Here is a 23,984-nt window from a genome sequence, read left to right on the forward strand (position 1 = left end):
ATGGAAGGAGCAGTATCAGCTAACGCACTGCAACAGTGGCAAGGTTCAAACACCTACGCGCACCTGTGCACAGGTTCGTGGTGAATTCCCTCCTGTCTAAAGGGAGCTCACAGGCATGCATGCATGCTTTCCTCATGACTGTGGCATTGGCTAGTAGAGCAGACTAGCACTCGAATGACTAATTGTTTGGGACAGCATCACAGCCAGTGCCACAATGGCGATTCTGGAGCTCCTGCAAAGCTGCTCTTGCTGCTGCCCCCAATAAGAACTCCGGCAGCAGAGCAGGTGTGCATTTAATACAGACTAAGTGGTGTTGTAGCACATTAAATGGGAAGGGAAAACATTAAGTCCACTCCTCCGTTTTTTTCTTCACTATTCATTTTCAAGTTCATCTGGCTGTATTTGTCCGAGCCACTTGCATAACTATTGTGGAGAATTAATTTATAATTACATTTTGCAACATATAGCTAATGAACATCATCAGCTTTTCTCCCTCCCATTAATCAGATGACCAGATTATAATGCCCATCAGCACAAATAGTCTTAGATGTGTACGGTGCTGCTTGAATGCACGTGAAACCTTTATGTGACTAAGTTTTACCACAAATTCTTTTTTTAATAAGAAGTCTTTAATAAGAAGTTTTTCTCATTTGACATAAGGTGTGTAATGACCAATTCCACATGGCCCAAGTTGCACTGGTTAAAACAAGTAGGTAAGTGCAATCAGGTATGTAAATCATAATCATTTATTCATTTTATAAGTTTATTTAAATATTTAACACAAGAATAATGGTCATTCCTATAGGGTTCAAATACTTTCAAGCAGCACTGCTGGTATGAGGTCGGAAGGCATTAGGGATAAGTGTTTTTGAAGAATACAGTTTCATTGCTATGAATACATTATCACACTCTCCATAGCTTGTAGTGGGCATTATTTGTATGTAAATGCTATAGTCTAAAGGGAAGTCTTTAGTGTTCCGTGCAGAGGTTTATTTGCCCAGATCAAAATTTCTCCCGAATTGATGACATACACACTTTTGTAGCTGAATAGATTTAGGGGTATTTCAGTTTTTTAATTATGTTCCAGAAGTATTTTGTGAAATACTTTTGGTCATATGGGATAGCTGTGACAGAACTGACTAAGAGACTACCCTTCGGAGAGTTACTGGAAGCTTGTTACACCTTTGGGTGCCAGGATGGAAACAGTTCAAGCTCAGGAAGGGGAGGCTTAGAGGTTTGGAACCCAGAGTGTACTCCACATTGTGGTCTGGCAGGGATATAAGACCAGATGACACACACACACACACACACACACACACACACACATTTTCAGAACCGCTTGTCCCTTAAGGGGTCACGGGGAACCGGAGCCTACCCGGCAACACAGGGCGTAAGGCCGGAGGGGGAGGGGACACACCCAGAACGGGACGCCAGTCCGTCGCAAGGCACCCCAAGTGGGACTCGAACCCCAAACCCACCGGACAGCAGGACTGCGGTCCAACCCACTGCGCCACCGCACCCCCTACCAGATGACACATTATAGCAAAATTTCCTCTTTTCTACTCTGTTCTTTTCTTTAGGTGGTGCAGGAGTACTGTTTAAAATTATAGGCACTCTGCATCTCTCTGTATGTTCATACAGGAATGTAAAATGAAGTGCTTCCATGTCAAGACTGATTAACCATCTTGAACTTAACGCAGCTTCTTGTATTCTGCAGAAAGAAAATCCATGGGGAAATAGTATATTCATAGAACAACGCTTTTTATGTTCTGTTTAAAGCTGATATGTCTGCTACAATTTTTAGATCAGCATCTGTTGAAGTTTAATAGCTGTTGTCCAAGTAAGCCACAGAATGTGACGTGTGGATTCCTTAACCTTCTAAATTTGCTGTTTCTTTTGTTTAGGAGACAAACATCAAGGTGGTAGCTAGAAACTGCTTTCACCTGTTCTTAGTTTCAGTTCTCTCATTTATGTTTCTTTGTTTCATTGGTTGTTTCATGTATTCTCCAGGAGTCAGTGTACTGGTGCCCCACGGTGCTATTGCAGAAGATACCTCCTGGGAAATGTACGTGGTTATAAATCAGGATGAGTCCAGGTGAGCCCGGATCGTGGGACACCTTCACAAGGTGGCATTGGTTTCTGCCTCCTTCTTGTACTGCTCTTGTATGAATTGTCATTTCTCTCTCTCACTCCCTCTCTCGCACTGACAGACGGGCCCAGCGGGCCCCTGGGTCCATCTCGCACTCCCAACAGGAGTGTTTGACGTGTCACGAACCGGGTGACTATTACTCACATAGCAATGCGGGTGGCAGTGGTGGCTGCAGAGTTTTGGCTCATAGTTATCACAGTCACAATCTAATCGATTAGGATAAATTATGCAGTTTGAAAGGTTAGGCTCTGAGACTGCTTGAGCTGACAAAAATACAAAGAGCTAAAAATAGTTTTTTCATTGTCTTAAGTATGCCACATTAACACATTAGGGGGAAAAAATTAAAGGACTTCAAATATTTAGATAACAATCTGAAAATTTAAATGTTAATCTAAATATTTAACTGTTAATTTACAGAATATTGCATTTTCTAGGTCATAATTGTATTAATGTGCTACACTGCAGATACTGTATTCCAGAAGACACAACAAATACAAAATACACAGTTAAATAAGCTCAGAATGATCCTCTGTGGATGAAAAAGAGAAATTTATAACATATATGTATGTAGTGCCAACTAGTATTATGTTGATAATTAATGCACTGATTTAGAATACCCAAGCAATGTTCTGCTTATGTTTCACTCATCTGGCATAAAGGACTTTGATTTGATCTCCTTTGCAGTTATACCAAAATCTCCGTTGGACAGCCAGCACTGCATGTAGATTGCATGGAGGTAATGACTCTGTGATGGCTTGTCATATGGGGATAGCTGGGTGTTTAGCTCAATGGTGGAAAAATTGACTCTAATGTAACAAGCTGTTATGGGTCATTATTTAATTGAGTGGATATATATCTTTCATTCCCTCCCACAAAGGCCCAAAATGCACTACATTTTCTCAGTGCTTCCTGTCTCCAGCCTGAGTTAAATGGATTAGAAATTGTGCTTAATGACTGCTGTTTTTTTCTTCTTCTTCTTTTAATCGATTGCTTAAAAACATTACAAACCAGCATGCAATTTCCTCCTGAGAAGTTTTGATATAACTTTCACATGATTTAAAACTAGCACTTATTTCATTACTTTTTTCTGAAGGTTCTCTGTAGTGATAGATAACAGCTGAGGGTAGTTTTTGATTTGTAGCATAGCCCAACAGGTTCAGAAATGGACAGTTTGTGTAATGCCCAGTCTGGCATGGCCCGTCCCTTTGAATGGCTGCTTCCCCCAGATAAGCGTGATGCGGTTGCCTCCAGACTTCCATCTTTCCTGGCTCCTTAGGCCATCAACCTGAGAACTGTCACTCACATCCTATTCAAGACAGAGAGGGGCCTGCTGGGAATTGAGCTCTTTCTTTCCTTTCAACTAGGCTGCCTGTACTGAAGGGCCTTCTCCACAGCAGAAAGGAAATCTATTATAGATCAACTACAATCAGTCAGGCCAACAACCCCTAAGCATTGCCGGATGGTTACATTGTATGCTGAGGTTTTCTAGATATTTCATGTTCATTTGTCGTCATGGGTAATTGGGGGAGATTGTGGGAAATTTTGCACTACTGATAACCTTTCAACTCCAAAATCATCACTTCTGTATTTTGTGAAATGATTTTTTTCTCCCTGTAACTATGAGCTCCATATCTTTGCTTTTTGTTTGTTTGCTTGTGTAGTCCAATAAGTGTTCTGCTAAGTCCAATTCCTGAGACAGTAAGTCACAATCTGACATGTTAGTTACACAACATCCTGACCAAAGCAAGCATTTTCTTCTCCAAGCCCCAGTTAGCCAGAGAGCCTTTCTTTGAGGAGCTACAGTCAGGCCTCCAGAATATGTATTGAAAGGCTCTGTGTTCCCCTAAGAGTCCTCTCTGGGCTTGCCATGTGACAGTGGAACGGGAAGGGGGGTGGGTACTTGTACCTTACCTCACTTGTGGTGAGAATGAGATGGTCCACAAACTCCACCCTCGGGTTTGCTCCATTTTTGGCATCTAGATCCCCTCCTGGACTGCCCAAACACTTGAGCAGAGACAGTAAAAACAGCCGTCTGCATTATGAGTTTTGAAATTAATTTGTCTTGTTGTTGACCTTTGGAACTTCTTTGAAATACAAAACATACAGTATCTCATATACACATACACCATAAGCTACCTTTTTTGGTTTTGTCTCTGGCCAGTATTACTCAGAAAACCAAATGAAGACATTCTCAATATGCCATTTTTTCTTTTAAATGCAGAGTTAATAAGAAGAAAAAAAGACATGCTGTGTTCCTACCAGTACGCTTCAATGAGGTGACTTACTCACTCTCAGAGCTACTTCTCTGCATATGTCCTCTTTTTCAGTGGCTAACTAAGCATCCCCCTGCATTATTCATGCACTTAGTAGAATATTTTTTCTACAGATGGCCACTCATTATTTACGTTTTTAGCAATTTGTACCATTGGGCATTTTTGTGGGGAAAAACAAGTTCATTGTTCGAGAGTAGAGCCCTTGCTTGGGTTTGAACCTGAAATGCTTTGACAGTGCCTTTAGGAGGATAGGTATCTTTGATACTCAGGTGAGATAGGGTGCCCACAGGACCATCAAGCCAGTTTGGCAGCATTTGCTTATTACACCTCAGTGGCAGTTTTTTTCTTAAATCAAGAGCAGCATAATCTAATGAGCTCATCTTAAACCTGCCCATTGCTCTGGGATTTATCTATCCATCCAAGTAACTGATCAATCTTTGCAATTTGCTTTCTTGGGAAAGAGACCAAAAAGTCTTCTCTCCCCTCACCTTTTCATGTTCCAGGGGTTTTTCAGTGTTCATCATCAGTAAGAGTGGTTTCCTGTGTGGTGGGACCAAAAGAACCTGCTGAACACAGAACACTGTGTTTACAGACACAGAACTGTTGTACTGCAATGTGTTCATGCTGATACACTTAACTGGTCTGGAATAGTTTGAGAGCTGCTCCTCTGCAGGTTTCTTCTCTTCCTTAAGGAGATGTGTAAAAACCCATTGGTCTGGGATGAACTATCTGTGACAGTAGCATAGGTATGGTAAACATTAACTGTGGCAAAACCACAGTGCCAATAAATGTAACCCCTCATCAACTCAAAGCACTTTATATTATCAAAGTGAAATTTTACTAAATTGCTTCAAAATAAAAAAGCAGAAAATTGTTGAGTGCATAAGTATTTACAATGTTTTTAAAATCCGTTATAGTCATTGATAGAGGAAGAAAATGGCTAATTTTTTGAAGACAAGCTACCTTTGATTGACGTGTATTAAATTGCCAGTTTGATAATAATACAGTAGACTATTTAGAGTATTTAATACAAATAATATTTAACAATGTGAAAATGAAATATATTAAACTTGAGAGATTTAAGAGAAAAAATTTTGTTGATATAACGATTATATAATATGTAATATAAAATTATTAGAATTTTGTTGAAATATTTGCAAATTTCAGACAAATTCTAAACAAACCACTGTACATTGTTTTGCAATATGTGTAAATTACACAACTTGTATGAAAAGTGAGACCAATGTGAATGTTCATTAGTTGTCTGTGTCTTATCCTGCTTCTGATAACTCAATCCAATATCAAACCATTGACATACTGAAAATTTTTTTTTGAAATGTTGACTTTATTTTTTATGTTGATAATTGTGCTGTATCTTGTGTTTGCTGTTGAATGCACAGTTGTGTGCTGAATTTCCCCGAATCCATAAATAAACTTCAATCTATCTTTGCCACTTTAGACAGGAGAGAGTGTAATGTTTAAAATTGCAAACCTGTGTTCACTGGCATTAATTCAGTAGGAGAGTCTGGCACAGTTTTTGTAGTTTTTTGGGTTTCACCCTGTGCTGACTGCAGTGCCCTTCCATTGAAAACGTACTGCATGTATTTATCGAGGGCCTGTTTTTAATGAAGGCATTCCCATTTGCAGGTGAACCATACCCCCCCACCATCCGCCACTGTAATGACTGCAGAAGCAGGACAGCTGTGGGCTTTTGTTTTGCTGTTTTAATTTCCATGACAGCCCACCTCCCCCGTTAATTTTCCTCGTTAATTGCTTTTATTTCATTCTGCACCACCGTGAGCAGAGATGGAAATTAAGGATAACGGCTGAAAGATGGTGAACACAAGCTGCTCAGTATGCAAACTAAACAATACCCCAGCAGACGGGTTCCTTTAAAAGCGCCCTAAAACTGTAGCTTATCAAGTGCTTATCAAGTACTTTTTTTTAGAATTCTAAGAAAATGACTGTCCTGGAAGCAAGGCAGTGCACTTGTACTTTCTCTATTTATTTATTTTTTTTTTTTTTTTTTTTTTTTGAACCTTGGAAGAGATTTTTTTTTAACTGTTATACTCCTGTGATAAGTAAATACATATACTGCTGCAGAAGAGCTAAGAAGGCATGTCAGTTGGTTTCCTACTCAAAGTTTTTAACCAAATGCCTTGTTAAACTCGTTTTTAGCGGGTATACTCAAACTTTTGACTGGTAATGTATCTATACAAAATATATATTATGCAAAATACACATTGTAGCAGAACCGTATATATATAAAGGTAGAGGATCTGAGCTTGAGGAAGACATACACACCACCCCATGTCGGGGTTAGAAGGAAATTTTTTATGTATATATACTGTATATATATGTATGTGTGTATTTGTGCGTGTGTTTCTGTGTGAAATGTGTGTTACAGCGCCCATACTGATGAGGGCTGTGAGGTTCTGCTTGGTCCAGAGGTGACGTACGGCCCTCCCGGACTCAGTCTCTCCTGCCCTATAGCTATGACGATAGCCCACTGTGCTGAAGTCACCGGGGAGAACTGGAACATCCGACTCAAGAGGCAAACAGAGGACAACAAATGGGAGGTAAAGGGCCACTGCACTGGATCACTTGTGAGGGGCCCTTGGTGGGAAACTTTATCTGAGCTGTCCTATCGAAGATTAGTAGTGTTTTCAGCAGGGTGTTTCTGTTTCAAAAATGTGCTTTTTCAAGTGTGCTCTGCTTAGGTCTCCTCTTAAATTCCACTGCTCAGTAAATGCAGAGGTGCCACAGTGATGTGATGTAAATCTGTTGACTGGCCAATGGCTCCCGACAAGTTCCCCCCCAGTCAGCAGTGTGTGTGTGTATGAATCGTCTCTGAAGTGCTGAGGTCCCCGTTTGAGTGAGGGAAGGTGTGGAGCTAGCGGTGGGTGTTTGTCCCAGTTTGATCCAAACGCACCATGAGAGAATGTCTGAGAGGGGACAGTAGCGTGTCTGCAGTGAACATGGTGTGACTGCTGGAAGAAAAACAATCATGGCGTGTGATGGCAAGGAAGACATACAACCCCTGTCAGTCACAGCGGGGGGGCAGCAATAGGCGGAAGGAGCCCCGTGGACATGGGCAGTATCGATCCAACAAGTCTGACGAGGACAAGATGAAATGGGAGCCAATGTGGAATGCAATAAGGGCTTGAGTCGCGAAATTGGTTTTCCCTTCTGACCCAGGCTATCGGCTTGTGCTGCACGTATTCACCGGACATTTAGCAGAACAAAAACCCACACTAGAGAACAGGAGTAGCTGTCTAGAACGTTGCTTAAATGTGTGCCCCGGTATCACATTGTGGTCAGGGGAGGCTCATTGTGTGACATGTACAATCAGTATCACGATCACAATCACGGCACTGATTTTACCGTCCAGACAATACTGCTATTGTGTTACTCTGAAACCTTGATAGCTTCTATTAAGTATGCATGAATTTTAGCTGAAAGTGTTCATCTCTGCTGAAGGCTTGCTCTTTCAATTATTATACACTTTAACTGCTGTGGTGTTTGAGGTTTTTTTTTTTTTTTTCTTTTTTTTTTTGCCTTGCCTGATGTATAATTTCTTCTGAGTTCTTTTGACTGGATGTTTCACCACCACACACCAAAAACAAAGTAATGAAAAACTATGTAGAAGTTGATTTTGAGAAATGTGGTAGTTTTTTGGGACATGATAAAGTAATACCCATCACAGAGAGGTGAAATACAATAACTTTAAGTAGTTTTTCAACCCCACATTGTTCTAAGAAGCCAGTAGTTGGTGTTCAGATGAGAGGCGCAGGTCTTGTTTCACCCCGGGCCAATGTACCATCCTCTCTGTTCTAAATCATGTTGTTGAAAGCTATTGAGCTGCATCAAAGGTCCTGGGTGAGGTAATTACACCTAGAGTGCAGTGGTGTATGCATGTTACACGCACTTTACCCCAGGCTAGGAAGGGAGCACGGGGAGAAGACTAGACCACGGGGTCTTGTTTCAGAAAGGCTGTTCTGCTCTGCTACACATCATCACACTATTACCTGATCCTTGGTCCATTTCTCTTTCTGACTCTTTCTGTAATCTGTCACAAATGCTGACTGATTGAAAACAAAAAAAAAACCTAAGAACACTCAGCAGGAGTTCTGTTTTGTCATTTTTCTCTAAGTCAGTTACACTCCAGGATGCTTTTTGCAACTTATTTACAATAACTGAAATGTAAAGATCAGTGTGACTCTTCTATTTTTCCTTTTACATTCTTCTGTTTTTTCTTTTTTTGTTCCCGTTGCATTTTCTCTAGTACTTACTTTGTGTTTTATTCTAACATTATCAAGGCATTAGCAAATGACCCAAGTGGCCTTGTACTTGAGTGCCAGTAAAGCCAGCTAAAGGCAGGCTTTTTACAGTAACTGACATTTGCACAAGAAGTAATTCCTGTGAAGAAAGAGGGGGCTACAAAAGAACTCCTGAGCATGAGTCACTTGTGAATGCAACCAGAATGACGTCTCTTCCGGGCAACTCTCTGGCATGAAAAGCCAGCATGTCTCCTACAGGTAGTTTGAAATGATGAGGCCTTTCGGCAACATAAAGGCGAGGGACTTCAGGGTAATCTCTTCAAAACTCAACAGGGACAAAAAAGAAAAGCAGAGGGGGGACATTCTTAGAAAATTTACTTCTGTGCTTTTGCTCTCAATGTGATGCCAGGGCATTTGACTCCATTATCCTCCTTCGTCGTGCCTAAAGGAGTTTGTGTAAAATGGAAATGTGTCCCTAGTGCAGTGCTAATGACCCTGAAGCTGCCATTGGGCTCCAAATGAGGCATCCCCGCTTTGCATCTCATTGACATTCAGCATCTAAGTATTGTCAGTCAGACTGCGTCTTGAGATGCAGCTGGACAATTATCTTTGCTCCTCAACTAAATGTGCACCCTTCAAGTAAGTATACGCGTGGCCTTTTTATGTTGGAAAGACTTGTTTCAGTACAAACATTATTATGTGACACGGTTGACTGTTTTGCCTTGAAAGATTCATCTTCACGTTCCCTTCTGGCTGCTTTGGCCTCTGTGGTGGTGTGTTTCAGGAAGTGATGTCGGTGGAGGATGAGACGACGTTGTGCTACTGCCTGCTGGACTCGCACAGCTGCCATCTACTCCTGGACCAGCCAGGTTCTTACGCTTTGGTTGGCGAGCCCCTCACTGAGGCTGCTGTCAAGAGGCTGAAGCTTGCAGTGTTTGGCAGCACAGGTGCACGCTCCATGGACTACAGCCTGCGTGTGTACTGCGTGGACGATACACCACATGCCTTCCAGGTGAGAGTAGATCTATCACTGCACCGTCACAGCACTTCATCAGCTTTCAACAATGTTTCATCTCAGCTGCATATTACTATATATTCATATACAAAAAAGCAACAGGTGGTATGCAGCTGGTGGCATAATGGTTAGAACTGTTGCCTTTGGGCTCAAAGGTGGCAGGTTTGAATCCCACCTTCAGCTGTAGTACCCTTGAGCAAGCTACTTACCCTCAATTGCCCTAGTAACAAATTGCTCCCCTGTATAAATGGGTAAATAATTGTAAGCTGCTTTAGAGAAAAGTGTCAGCTAAATGAATGAATGTAAACATAAGGCTTTGTGCTGTATGTCATAACTGTGAGATGTGGCCAGGTTTAGCATCTGACCTTGTCAGGTAGGGTTACTCCATTGCAGAGGTATTTATTTCAAGATCGAACTGTCTGATTCACATTACCATCTTGGCGAACCCGCTTAACTCTGTTTCTGAGCTCTTAGTGGTGTAAGAAGAGCTGGAAAGCCCTCTGCATTTGGCACTCATGAACGACAAGGTGCAAAGCCCTGGTGTAAAGTAACACAGCATCAGTGTCATCAGGTCTGACCGAGTTGCAGAGAAAAGACAACATGCAGCAGCGGGGACGGAGTTCTAAGGGCTTTATACTAACCCTGTAGATGCTCAGCAAACAGATCTCATACAAATTTGACAAGCAGGTGACGCTATAAGGCTGGTTTAACTGTCAATTCTGCTAAATGAATATTTTGATCTTTTCAGCTGGACAGCATTTGGCGTTCAATTAAAAATTAGGGTTAGGATTACTAGTATTGCTGAAATTTCTGTTCTCCATCTGTTTCAAAAAGCAGAGAACGTGCTCAAGTTAGTCAAAGAATCAAGTTAAGGGTTCAGAATCCTCTGGTGTATTAGAAGTTAAAGCAGAGATGGATGAGCACACACAAGCTTACCAAAATAGTTTTTTTTTTTTTTCCTGTTACGGGGTGGGCGCATATCCGTAGGATTCTTTCATCAGCATACCCGAATATTGTCATATACTGTAGTGTCATATATACAATTCTGAGAACATATGACAAGAAATAACATAATCTTTAATGGACAAACAGTATCAAATGGTAATCACAAATTGGTGCAAGGTAATGGCACACAAAATAACAAAAATACCAGTTTAAATAGAGTGATAACGTGGAGCAGGACCACTGGAAAATATACATCTCAATCTCGGTACACTGAAAAAATATACACTGAAAAATCTAAATGTAAGTACATAGATCTAAATAAAGAATAGAATTACAGCAGATACAATAAAGATGAAAAATCACTAATAACAATGCAACACTTTGTATAAATTGAGAATTCATTCGCAGGTCAGACAAAAGTGTTAATTACTTGTTGCTGCCCCAGCTTTGATTTAATTCCTTGTTCGTTTCCCTTACGTACGGTATAATGTCTGATAAAGAACTTACAAAGTAAATTCCAAAACATCGCAAAACAAACTGCTTAAAAGTCCAAACCTAATTTTATGCATTCTGTGAAAATGGCGACTCTGCAGTTTTTCTGGCTGGAGCTTTTTTCATCCTCCATTCATCGTACAGGCAGGCTGCAGCCCAGGGCTTGGCGTCGCGTAGGTGACTGTTTTATGCATACACGCCTCTGCGGTAATGAAAGTCCTGGGGCAGGACATTGCAACCGGTGAACCCATCACATCTGCAGCACGCCTCTGGGTTTCCACCCCATCCTGCCCGCTCCCTGACGTGGCATAGATTCATCCCGTGGACAGGGACATATGCTGTCACACACACACACACAATCACACATACACACATCCTATCAATGCACGTGCACTTAGGGTGCAGTTCTGCTGAGCGGCAGTAGCAGATGGTGATGTTTAGTGGAGGAAGCAGACCAGTCGCTGTGCCAGGGATGATGATACATTGCCAGGCTGGTGTCTTGATTTTTCATCATTTACTTTATTTGTTTTTGTTTGTTTTCAAAGTGTAGATACCCCGCCCCCCTTGCTGCAACGTACAGCAGTTTGCACGGGCACACGCCAGCAAGGACACAATGGCATGCACACACAGAGGCATGCACGCAGTCAGTGTACCCCAGTCAGAATCAATCAGCTGAGTCTCACATTGCCACTCTGTTTCCTGTCTGCGCTCGACGTGATGGAGACGACAGAGGAAGACAGCTCATGCATTTAAAACTCCCGCAGGAGCGCAGAGCAATGATGACAGATGAATGCCTTAAAGCCGGAAATCAGAAAGGCCGTTTCATCAATATTAGTTTAATTTGGGAGACAGCTTCGACTAACACGATACCTAGCAGATGCCCTTTTTTGACACAGGTGCATAGAAAACAGTCATAAGACACTCCAGTTGTTGATGCTTTAAATTTTTGTAGTATGCTTTTGTTTTTCTTTGGGATTTTCTTTTTACTTTGTGTTTCCTTAATGATCATTTCCAAGGTGCAGTACTGATTGTAACCGCTGCTTCTGAAACAATCTTGTACCGATACCAAATGTTGTATATTTCTAGTTATTTTCTTTGTCGCTTGTTTGTGTGTGTGTGTGTGTGTGTATATAACCATGCAGTTTGAAAACCGACTTAAAGCTGGTTTGCCAAATTCTTTTTGCATTCATTCTCAGTTTGAATATGATCAGTCAGTTGTTCTATGTGAGCTCTTAACAAAGACTGATGATCAGTTTTTAATTCTTGTAACGGGTACAATCCATAGTCTGTCTATGTAATACTTTATTTATGCATTCACACCCATCTTGCATGAACAGCTAATTCAGTGGTACATTTGTCAACCTTGTATTAGTAGTAAAGCTTTACTGTTCCAGTGTTGGATGCTTCATTGCTATAATATACAACAGCAAAGAGTACAATAAAATCATCACACACATGATAGAAAATAAACAATAAAAAGGATCTAAACCCTCCTCTCAGGCGGTAGTGACTGCAGAAACGGGAAGGGGTGGACAGCTCCTTGAGGAACCCAAGACGCTGCTCTTCAAGGCAAACACCTTCAGCCTCCAGGTGTCAATCCAGGACGTCCCGCAGTTTCTGTGGAACATCAAGCCCTTCACCACCTGTCAGGTACACCAGGGACTCTCTCCGCCACAGTGATGCAGCATGCCGCTGTTGTCTTATCTGCTCTCACAATGGCACTTATATTTAAGCCCAGCTACATGCCAGCGATTCCCTCGACTGCGCTACACTGCAGCATAGACATGATGGGAGTGACTGTTACTGAGATGCTCAGCCACCTAATTTCCCTGCTATTGTTCTAAAAATCTCAGCTGACAAAGCAATGAAGGTGATTGCTACCGTCTTATCAGGCAGGCAGAAATTAAGCTGTAATAAGGCCAGGCTGAACACAAAATGAACATTCCTGATAGAGCCATTAGACTCTACATTCCAGATACCGAAAGTTAAAAAGGCATTATAGTTATGTGTTCTACCTCTTTATTAGAAGTCATCTGTCTCAGTGAAGCACAAACTTTTTGCAGTCTTTAAGGTATTTATCGCTACCTGTTTTTGGGGTTTAGGTGAACTACTCACTCAGCATTCTTGTTCAAGTCTGAGTCATGGTGGTCTGAAGCCTACTTTGGAAGCACAGGGCACAAGGCTAGATAGGGTACCAGTCATCACAGGCATGTCACTCACACATACTACATCTAGAGTCACTAATCAACCTGAAACGTACAAAGAACATGCACACTCCGCATAGAATGAGTTGAATTTGAACCTAAGTCCAAACAGTCCTAACTGCTGCACCACTGTGCTACTCTATATTAACCCCTCACTCACTTTCCTTAACTGCTTGTACATGACGAGTCATGGTTGTGGAAGCCCAGAGCCTATCCCAGGAGCACAGAGCATAAAGCCAAACGGAATACACCCTGGATGGGACGCAGCCCATCAGAGGGTGACCATACACTCAAGCACATGTCCTTGAACTGTGGGAGGAAACAGAAGCACCTGGAGAAAACCCATGCAAACATGGAGAGGACTCAAAACTCCACAATGGCGGAGCTGGATTTGTACTTAATGCCCAAATGCCCGCACAGGTGTGAGACAGCAACACTACCCACTGTGCCACCCTAGGTTAACCATTCACATTTACAATGGCAGGACTTGGGGGCAGGTCTTAGGCCTCAGGTATATTTCTTATCCATCACATCACAAGCTGCAACACCTCATACCCCTTTCCACTTTTCCACTTTGTCCTATACATATTGTACATTGCCTAAATACATTGAATGTATACTTAATACCCGTACCCCAAGTTTAGTCCGGAGAGAGCTCAAGAGCTTACCTAATCCTGCTTTTTTAAAAAAGATTATGGGAGTTAAACCTACACCTTGCTTCAGAGAGCAGGTCTGGACTGATGAGTTTCCCTATACCCATTACGTCAATTTCTTGAAGTACAGGAGGACAAAAGAAGCCAAATCTTATGTCCTCTAGTGGTGCAGAACACCAGTGTTTTCAGCCATGCCTGTCTCTGAGCTACTCGTTGCTCTCTATAGTGGCTGCTTGCGTGTCGAGATGGAAAAGGAAAGGAGATTGTAAGAGCTGGGATGTCGAAGACTCTTTCAGCTACTGAGATTAATTATACATCAAAGGAAATAATGTTCTCTTTGCTTGGTTCCTAGCTATGTACCGCTTAGCCCTGGAGTGAATTCCATTATCAGAATTACCTGGGATTTTGGGCTTTTTTGTGGATCTCCAGGAAGTCTCCATGTATAAGAATAGACTAATGAACCTCAAAGAGAGCTGGATTGTAGTCCTGGGTGTTATGGCAGACAAAAAGGTCTCATCATCTTCTAGGTGTCTTACACCTTTAAAGCTCTGATGTCACTTTTTGGAGCTATTTTCCACCCGTACAGTGTGGCCTATATCCGAGGGCAATGTGAGAAGCCTGTGTTTGCTGCTCTCTCTGCCCCTGGTGCCCTTACAAGCCCTTAACTGGCCCTTCCTCTGCAGGAATTCTCCTTCTCCCAAGTGTGGTGCAGCAACCAGCAGCCTCTGCACTGTGCCTTCTCCCTGGAGAGATACGGCCCCGCCACCACCCAGCTCTCCTGCAAGATCAGCGTGCGCCAGGTCAAAGGGCACGAGCAGATTCTCCAGGTGTACACGTCTGTGGCTGAGGTGAGAGGCCTCAGCGATGTGCGCTCACTGCTGACTCGCTGTTTCACTGATCCCTGACCACCTGGGTTATTCTGAGACACCTTGTTTTCTTTTCTGTCACACAAGATGAGCTCGCACGCCCCTGTTGAATTCTTAATGTGTTGTAAAATTGAGTGTGCTCAGAAAAACACAGAGACTCCTGCAGAAGCCCAGGGATAGTAGTAGAGACCCTGCCTGGATGTAGATGAGGCATGACTGCGGTTATATAATTGTGGCCATGGTTGGTTTTATAATTAGGCAAACCTAGGCAAATGCCTAGAGGTGCTGAAATTCAGAGGTGCCAAATTTTGCTCCTAAAATTTAAAAATAAATTATAATTTTGTAAGAAATCAATTAAAAATCCTTCCTTAATACACTTGTGAAACCTAACTTAGTATACCTTACTTTCACGTGTGCTGTGAATAGTCAATTCTGTTTCATTCTTTATTATGATGGAGAGAAGTATACCTACGGTTCAAGAGCAATATGTATTTTCCTTAATTCAATGAAAATAACACTCTCATATAGAGGGATAATGCTGGAAATTCTCATCTGAAATTTTTAATTTTGGAGAAATACCAAAGTTGCAAATGCATTGTCTTTCTCCCCCACTGAGGTTCTTTTACTTCATGTCTGACTTTCCCAGGTTGAAAAGGAGCGTGTTCCCTTCTTCACACAGTCCGACTGCACAGTCACCTCGCAAAGTGGCCCCAAAGCTTTCAAAATTCCTTATTCCATCCGCCAGAGGATCTGTGCCACCTTCGACACTGCCAATGCCAAGGGCAAGGATTGGCAGCTCTTAGCCCGGAAGCTCCACATCGAAAGGTAAGAGCACCTGATCAGGTCGGGAGACAATTATTTCCAAGGCAACTAACGTGTTAAATGCACTTTTATAACCACCCTTTTTCCTCACAAGTGCCACTATACAACTTCCCACGCACTTTATTTGACTGAGCTGGTAGATCAGAATCACATGGAGAAATAGATTGGCCAGATGACCTGCACTGTCAACTTTTAAATTTAGTGCTTGGTGGTCAGCTTTTTATTTCAATGGGTAATATATAAACAGAATATTTTCATGTTTTAGTGTTATTAAACTTATATTTAACCTAAATACACTCATTCCTCACTTAACAGGGTTAATTTGTTCAATGAAATCATCCTATTAAGCAAATTCTCCTCTTGAGGGGATAAAATCACCATTATTACTTATTGGGGAAAATCTGCTCCTGGATATCACCGAAAATGTATTTGAATACCAAAATTAAAGGTAGTTTTTGCATAAAAATGACCAGCTCATTTTGTAATATTTGTAACTGAAATATTGTTTCTGGCATTCCAGTCTTTCAATGTTTATTTTCTTTCGTTTATCCTTTCATTATCGATAACTGCTTGTCCTAATGCAGGGTGGTGGAGGTCTAGAGCCTATCTGAGAAAGCATAGGGCACAAGGCAAGGTACACCCAGGATGGACCAGGAACCTGCTGCAGGGCGTGTTATAGTTTTCCTTTCCAATTTGTCTTTCTCTGTCTTGGCAGCCATTCCCTTTTGCACTTTGTTTTCCACGTTTTTATTCAGCATTTTTATCATTTGGTTGATGAATGAACGTTTCAGATATTTAATATTTACATGTTAATAGTTAATTTCTGAAAAAGTATGGAATCTATTATTCTCAGTTGTAATTTGTTTTAACCTTAATCAATAGTTGTGATTGTTGAGATGGTCAATGTAATCGAGAGGAAGTAGGAAGTATATAGAGTAGTCGCTTTTGATATGGAAGAAGTAGTCATAAACTACTTGGAAGAATATCTGTCTCCGTCCAATGTCTGTACTAAATGAGAGTCCAATCATTGCCATTCGAACCCTACTTGGACTGTAGTAGTCAGTGTTTCCATGGTAATTTCAACGTCAGTACATTTAGCCAGAAAATAGCCAGACTGACGTCACTGAAGGACCAAAACCTTTTTGGTGGGAGACACCAAGTGTGTACCTCCGTCGCAAAACAGTTCAGACAAATGCCTGATGCAAGCTGTTGTACAAAATAAAAATACCCCTTGTGAAACTAAATGACCATGTAACAGTAAAAAATACCATTGTGCAAAACAATAAGTGCTTTGTATAAAAAATTACATGTTTTTATAAGCTCTTCTAGCTGTTTGCCATTGTACAGAACATCATTAGAACATACATATTAAGGCTGAATGCAGTGTCTTTAAAATTGCTTGACTTCAGTAATTTAAAGGAAGAAGGATAACTATTAAAAATGATTCAGTGTTGGTAAAACAAACCATAGACAATAAAACAAAATCGACAATATTTTAAAAAAGTGCATTAGTGTAGGATCGTGCATGTCCAGCAGCTCTGGGGCCCTCTGTGATGATTACAGCTTTTTCGGGAGTTTTCCCCATCCTGAGTCACGCCCTGTTGAAGGAGGGGGCACCAGTGACCTGCTTTCTCACACATGATGTTGGGACTACAGCAATATCGTGGCACGTCACTCCTTGCAGTCATGAATGAACACTCTCCCTTTGCAAATATGATGCAGATTTCATTCTAGATCCCTAAAAACACTGTGAGTGTGAGAGAGGGCTCCTCCTAAATGGAAATTCCTGGGTAGTTAGTTTCTTACATTCCAATATGAACATATATCTGAACACTTTGTGTGACGTGTAGGGAATGGAGCAATTTTTGAGCCCTGCCAGACAGCTTGCTTTGCTCCAATTTCTATGTTTTAAAGAAGCGTTTACATATTTATTTCCAGAAGCGCAACATCCCGAATGCAGCCAAAGGAAATCCTGAATCTGTGAACCTGTCTGCAGCCATTTGTCTGAGATAAGAGAGGGAGCGTCTGGGAATTCTCTCGCACCCTGGCCGCCGATGAATGCTGCGTTCACTATATCATTTGCCGTACCCATGCTGGGAAACAAGCGGCAGTAATTGAGGGATTGTGAGGATTTTGGGGCTTGTGTTGCAGCTCAGCCAGACCTGCTGCCTGTATATAATGGGAGTGTCTGAACGTTTGTTAAGCTGATTTTGAATTCATTGACTTAGGTCTGAGGGTGTTTAAATGTGTAAGAGTTAGATAAACCCTTCCATTGTAGAGAAACACGCTGGTGCCCTCCAGTGGACGGAGCTAAAACTGCAGATTTCCCTCTCTAAAAGACACAAACACACCCCTGTTTACTTCATTTCAGAAGGAAGGACTTTGTGTATCATGTCTTTTTGAGGTCTTCATTGTCTAGGACACTGTCCCAGAAGTGGAACACAGTCTCATCATGTGCTGATGTACAGAATTTTACAATTATCACTGCTCATCATAAGGGGGGGGGGCATGGTGGTTTTGGTCGGTGCTTGCTGTGTGGTGGGTCTGGGGTTTGAGCCCTGCTTCGGGTGCCTTGCAACAGACTGGCGTCCCGTCCTGGGTCAGGCTCCAGCTCACCACGACCCCACTCAGGACAAGTGCTTGTTGACGATGGATGGATGGACTGCTCATCATTGACGCATCCATTGAATTTAATCCAGCGACGATTTTTTTGTCACTGGATTGATTGGTAATGGATTGATACATTAATTGCTAAAGTATTTGTCACATGGAACCGAGGACACAGGGACGGCTGGACCCAAGTGCAGTATCATTTGTCAGGAACCAACAGGTCAGGCGAGTTCTCATTGTCGGGGACGGGCGAAGAGTCAGTCAATTGGTGGTCAGAGTGGGAGCAAGGATCCATGGACGTAGTCAGGGGGCGAGGCGAATGGTCAGAAGCTGAGGAACGGAGACTAGGAGCTAGGGACGAAGAAGAACGGGACATAGGTGCAGACGGGAAGGTTGTCTCAGTGAGATTCTAAAAGTGCAAAGTGGCTGAGGAGGGTCTTTTAAAGGTGAGTGCTCTGATTGCCATCAGGTGATGTCCATTGTGGTGCAGGTGTGGACGTGACAGTATTATCAGTCTAGTGACGGCAATCGATTATCAGTCCACTGAGGAATCCAAAATTATCACATCATTGATGCATCCATTCATGCATCTGTCCATTACAAATCAATGCAATGATTTATCTAAAATCATCACTGTCTAACATCACTGATACATCTACGTATCTATACATCAGTGTATATCATTGTCAGTGATATTGAATGGTGGGGATTTTGAAATTGTGCACACTGACATATGAGACTCTGTCCATTAATGAGGTTTCTTTGTATTACCTTGCAGGAATCTTTCGTACTTCGCAAAGCAGCAAAGTCCTTCTGCGGTCATTCTGATCTTGTGGGAAGCACAGCACCAGGAGAATGGAGACCTGGACTCACTGGCAAGTGCGCTGGAGGAAATAGGCAAGATCCATTCCAAAAGCCCAGCAAAGACCCCAGAAGAACCAAAGTCAGACTTTTCTTAGTAACTACTGGAAGGGGTCACTAGTTGGGAGGAGGCAATGGACAGACCAGTGTGCAAATCCCAAACCAGAGACTGGCCACGCCCCTTTTAATCAATTCAAACCCAGGGCCAAGACTAGAACACGTCACTGATGTGTGCAACACACATCCGTCTGGAGGAAGTTTGAAACCAATTGATTTATTAGTGGCTTAGTGGACGTTCACAGGGCTGGAACTTGACCCCCTGTAGGGAAAAACAAGGGAAATGTGGCACGTTGGCGGAAGCCCATGGTGACCTGCCACACTTGGACTTTCCCGTACTCACATCCGTTCACCTCCTTGACGGCACCTGTGACGTAAACGTGTCGCCTTGCCTTGGTTTCCCTTTGTTTGAATCTGCTCCTGTTTTGTTCCCTCCCTTGTTTGCGTGTGCTCGTGAGGACGGGCGCGTTGATCCGTGAACCTTTTTCAGAGCGAATCGCACCATTCGCCACAGGGGCTCCTTGGCACCGGGTGACACGGGGACACAGAAACAGAGCCCTGGGAAAATCTCAGTTGCTGACCCTGGTGCTTTTAGGAGAGTGTGGAATTGCTTTTTTAGTGCACTCTGTGGCTTATAGGGACTGTACCCTCCTGTGTGCTGCCCTCGCTCAGAGCTCAGAGCCCACCCAACACCACTCACTTCTGTTTGCACAGCAGTTTAACATTTACACATCGCGCCCCAAAGGGGAATGGGGTCAAGACCAGTCTAAATGGTTTAAGTGGGGAAAGTGTTGAATTATACATGTGAAAGGTGTCTTTTTTAAGATATGTAATGCTCTAAAAGTTGAAAAGTGAGAAATGGAAAAAATATGTTTCTTTTCCCCTCTTTTTTTTCAGAAAGGAAAACAGTTGGACTCTTCACGTTACATTTTGCTGTATTACATGATAGCATGAGGACATAAGTGAAGGCAGAGAAGGGAGGTTACAAAACCGTGTGTGTGTGTGTGTGTGTGTGTGTCTGCGTTTGTGTGTCTGTGTTTTTTTTTCCATGTCACGGTGTCCAATTTGGCCATGACGATGTCGTCACTCAGCCGTGGTGCCCATGATCCCCATCACGGTTCAACGAGCAGCCAGCGTATCACATTCCAAGATGGGTTCGAGATCCCTGACATGTCAGACTGTGTGGACAGCGTGCAGAGAGCCATAAGGGTCATGGGGAGTCCGTGTTCCTGTTTCTGAGAGAACAGGCGACCCTTGTGTTATTTCACCACAATGCTGAACAAGGTGAACGTGTATGGATAAAGGACGCTTACCGGGCAGAGGAGCCACATGCTTTAGCTCTGACTCCCACACAGGGGAAGCGCATGGGCAGGCTGTCAGAACCAAGGCAATTCTCAAAGGCAGGAAAAGCAAGAGCGGCGTGAAAGGGTCTGTGGGAGGCCAGAGGGACAAAGCGTGCTGCTTTTCACCCAAGTAACGTAAAGAGGCTCCTCAGTTCATGTCAGTGCACCACTGCTTGCTTCTGAGGGACCCGGTGATGGCGAGTCGAGGCATTCCGCTGAAGCGTTTGCAAAGAAAAGGCTGCGATTAGTCGACAGGTGGCCTCCGCAGTGGTCTTTCGCCGTGGACGCTGCCTTCAAAGTGCTAAACATTTGGAGAGACTGTATTGTCGAAAGCCTTTCAAACTAGGAGCTGTGAAGAGGGGCCGGAAATGGGCTTGTGCGCGGTAATGTGTTACGTCCGCTAGAAATGTTGTTCATATTGTGAATCACCTTTTAAAGAATACATAAAACCTTGGCTTATTTTGTTCTATTGATGCAATATGGATGGAAGTCCAAATTATTCATTTTATCATTTCCTTTCATGGATATAACCCTATGTTTAGCCAGTCTGTGCCCAAAAGAAGAGGCTTTCCAGTTCAATTAACCACAAAGCACAACCACAGGTTATGCATAACCAGGAATGAATTTAATTTAACTTGCTCATTATGTGTCCATTAAGGTCTGCTGACGATCATGTAGGCTTGATATGTTAATATTCAAAAGCTGCTGTTTTTTTTTTCCAAGGTACTGAAGTGATTAAAAACTGTGATTGTCTACATACTAATGAGTTCCATTATTTTTTTTGCTTATTTCAACTGCCATGTCGATGCTGTGTTGTAACCAAATTCACTTTTCGTCTTTTTTTGTTCCCTAAATCTTGATGTCTTGAAGCTGAGAATATAGGGTGATGCTGCATACAGCTGATGTAGTGGGGGGAGGAGCTGAAAATACTTACATTTTGAGTTTGTTTTACTTCACCTTTGAGTGACTTTTAGAATTTTTTTCCCTGTTTTAGCAGAAACACACACAGTAAACACAAACGCACATACATCACTAATTTAAAGCTGATATTAATTTATGTGTGAAACAGGCGCAAATTTACTACATGAAGACTGTTTCAGATGTTGTTTAAATTTTATTTAGAGGGGCAGAGATAAATAATGGAACTGAAAACCTGAGACAAAATATACACACATGCTTTTTTGTTATGCTGTTGTAGGAAAAGAAGAGAATTTCCCTTTAACTTTGTAAACAACACCTACATATTATAATATGTGGTTTGCTGCAAGTGTATATTTCAGTACTGCCTCGAACTACTTCAGGGTGCAACAGCTTATTTAACTTTTTTTGTTGTGAAAATACCATTAATATTAATGGTAACCTTTATCATTAATACTGTATGTCTAATGTAGCATTAATGTTTTCATAGCTACTGTATATTTGAGACTTATTTTTTACACATAAAAGCAACATTTACACTAAGTTTATGGTTGCTCTTTGTGAAGCAATGTCATCCAAACTAGACCATTATGTAACACTTGAGAGGAGCGCCTGCACGTTTTCTTAAGATGATTTTAAACTTATTTTGTTCTGCTTTTGTTATATGTAGAATAACTAATCAGATCATAATTGGTGTTTATCTCATATTAGAGTTTCATCATCCAGATGATCACAAACAAAATATCAGTTGTGTTTAATGGCTGTGCAGCTTCTCGTGGCTTCACCGTGAAAAGTTATGGTCATTAATGACAGAAGATGTTACATAATATTCTTTCCCTGTATCTCATCGGTATGGGGTTTCAATGTTTTTTTTTTAATTTTTATTTTTTTATTTTTGTTCTCTGGGTGGTGTCAAAATAGCTTGTACTGAAAATATACATGAGTGTGTGACGGTGACTGCCCTTCGAGGGCCCAGCTGGCAGAATCAACCATCTACTGCTAAACCCTCACAATTTATGTAAGCAAGAGTGGGAGAAATATTTGTGGCAAATACATACATGGGCCATTTGTAATTGCCTGTCTTTTCGCATTGGCTGAACATTATAGATGCTACTGATGATCAAACCAAGTTGATTTTTTGTGCTTTTTGTGTTGCTTTCATATATATTTATATGCAGTTGCATCTGTGTGCATGTGTGTGTCAAGCAATATGAATGATATCTGCGTATGGATGGAACAAAAACAGAAATACACACAAACATACACATATACCAGCTTCAAAGATTTATTTGTAACCATTTTGTCCTTGGGATTTGATCATGTACATTTAATAGTGTTGAAGTTTTGATACCACACATACGCATTGCTTTATATCACTATTATTGTGCCTTATAGTTCTATTGTAAATATTGAATGTTGTACAGTGCAGATGGGCTTAAAAAAAAAAAAAAAAAAAAACAGTTTAAAAATAATAGTTTTATTTAAGATTCTAAACATGGATGTTTTCTGTATAAGTAAAATATTCCTTTTTTAATAAATGCACAGATGAAAAATACTATGAGTCACATCTTCAGTGCAATGGGATAAGATCAGGATTTAATTTCTCTTTATGGCTGTAAAATAGGTGTACTAAGATTTTTTAGGCTGAATTTGACAGAGAGTTTTGTGGTACTTTGTGGGGTTGTGTTCTGGACCTACCTGATGTCTTACTGCATGTACATCATGAAATATATTTTCCCAGTGTCTCAAACTGACGTGTGCTTTTATGACCACTAGGTGGCAGTAGTGGTGTGTTTCATAATTTCATTTTTTTTCTTTCATTCTCATCCTCGAGCCGACAATAAAATTGGGAAAAAAAATCGACCCATTACCTATACACTTGCACCGTCATTTAAAAAATAAATCTAATGCTCATGCAAAGAAAAAATTCTCATACATCCAATGTATTTTCCTTTTGGATAAAATGTGTTTTATGGTATTTGCTCAGCATTTTTCTTTCTTTTTTTTTTAAATCATGTTTTGCGGGGAAAATTTTGCTGCGGTGATGTTTAGTAGATGAAAGAATGCTGAACCTTTACACTTGGTGCTGGAGTTATGTGCTGTCAAGTTACATGTTTTTGTTTCACACTTTTTTTTTTTTTTTTTTTTTTACCTATTTTGTCACCTTGTGTCTGTTTCATAAATTTTGTCTGTGTAGCAGGTGAACACAGCCTGTTTCTCTGCTGAGCAAGTAGACAGCAGTAATGCACTCCAAAATAGGACTGGGCCGCAGTAATTCAACTGGATTGCACAGTTTTTACACTTCATTGCAGTTTGTGAGTGTTGGTGATTCTAGTAGTGTGAGTAAGAAGAGCACTGTCACTATGGAGACCAATGTAGAGATATTGAATAAAGTTGAAAGAGACAAGAAGATAAACATTGCATGTGTTTAGGGTATGAATCAGTTAATAGCTGGGAATAAATAGGAGTTTCTCAGGGCGATTTATTTTTATTTTC

At 41.5% G+C, this 23,984-nt stretch overlaps 1 protein-coding gene across 1 annotated transcript in view; it reads left to right on the forward strand.

Annotated features, from left to right (window-relative positions):
* unc5db (unc-5 netrin receptor Db) overlaps window positions 1-21,873 on the forward strand; it is a 184,974-nt gene extending 163,101 nt beyond the window's left edge. The window contains exons 11-17 of the mRNA XM_018762538.2: window positions 2,011-2,095; window positions 6,830-7,001; window positions 9,487-9,714; window positions 12,655-12,804; window positions 14,695-14,859; window positions 15,524-15,702; window positions 19,088-21,873. Coding sequence (XP_018618054.2) covers window positions 2,011-2,095; window positions 6,830-7,001; window positions 9,487-9,714; window positions 12,655-12,804; window positions 14,695-14,859; window positions 15,524-15,702; window positions 19,088-19,268 — 1,160 coding nt within the window. The 3' untranslated portion in view covers window positions 19,269-21,873. The remainder of the gene's footprint in view (window positions 1-2,010; window positions 2,096-6,829; window positions 7,002-9,486; window positions 9,715-12,654; window positions 12,805-14,694; window positions 14,860-15,523; window positions 15,703-19,087) is intronic.
* The last annotated feature ends 2,111 nt before the right edge of the window (window positions 21,874-23,984 follow it).

This window comes from Scleropages formosus, chromosome 12 (genome assembly GCF_900964775.1).
Source record: "Scleropages formosus chromosome 12, fSclFor1.1, whole genome shotgun sequence".
NCBI classification, from domain to species: domain Eukaryota; kingdom Metazoa; phylum Chordata; class Actinopteri; order Osteoglossiformes; family Osteoglossidae; genus Scleropages; species Scleropages formosus.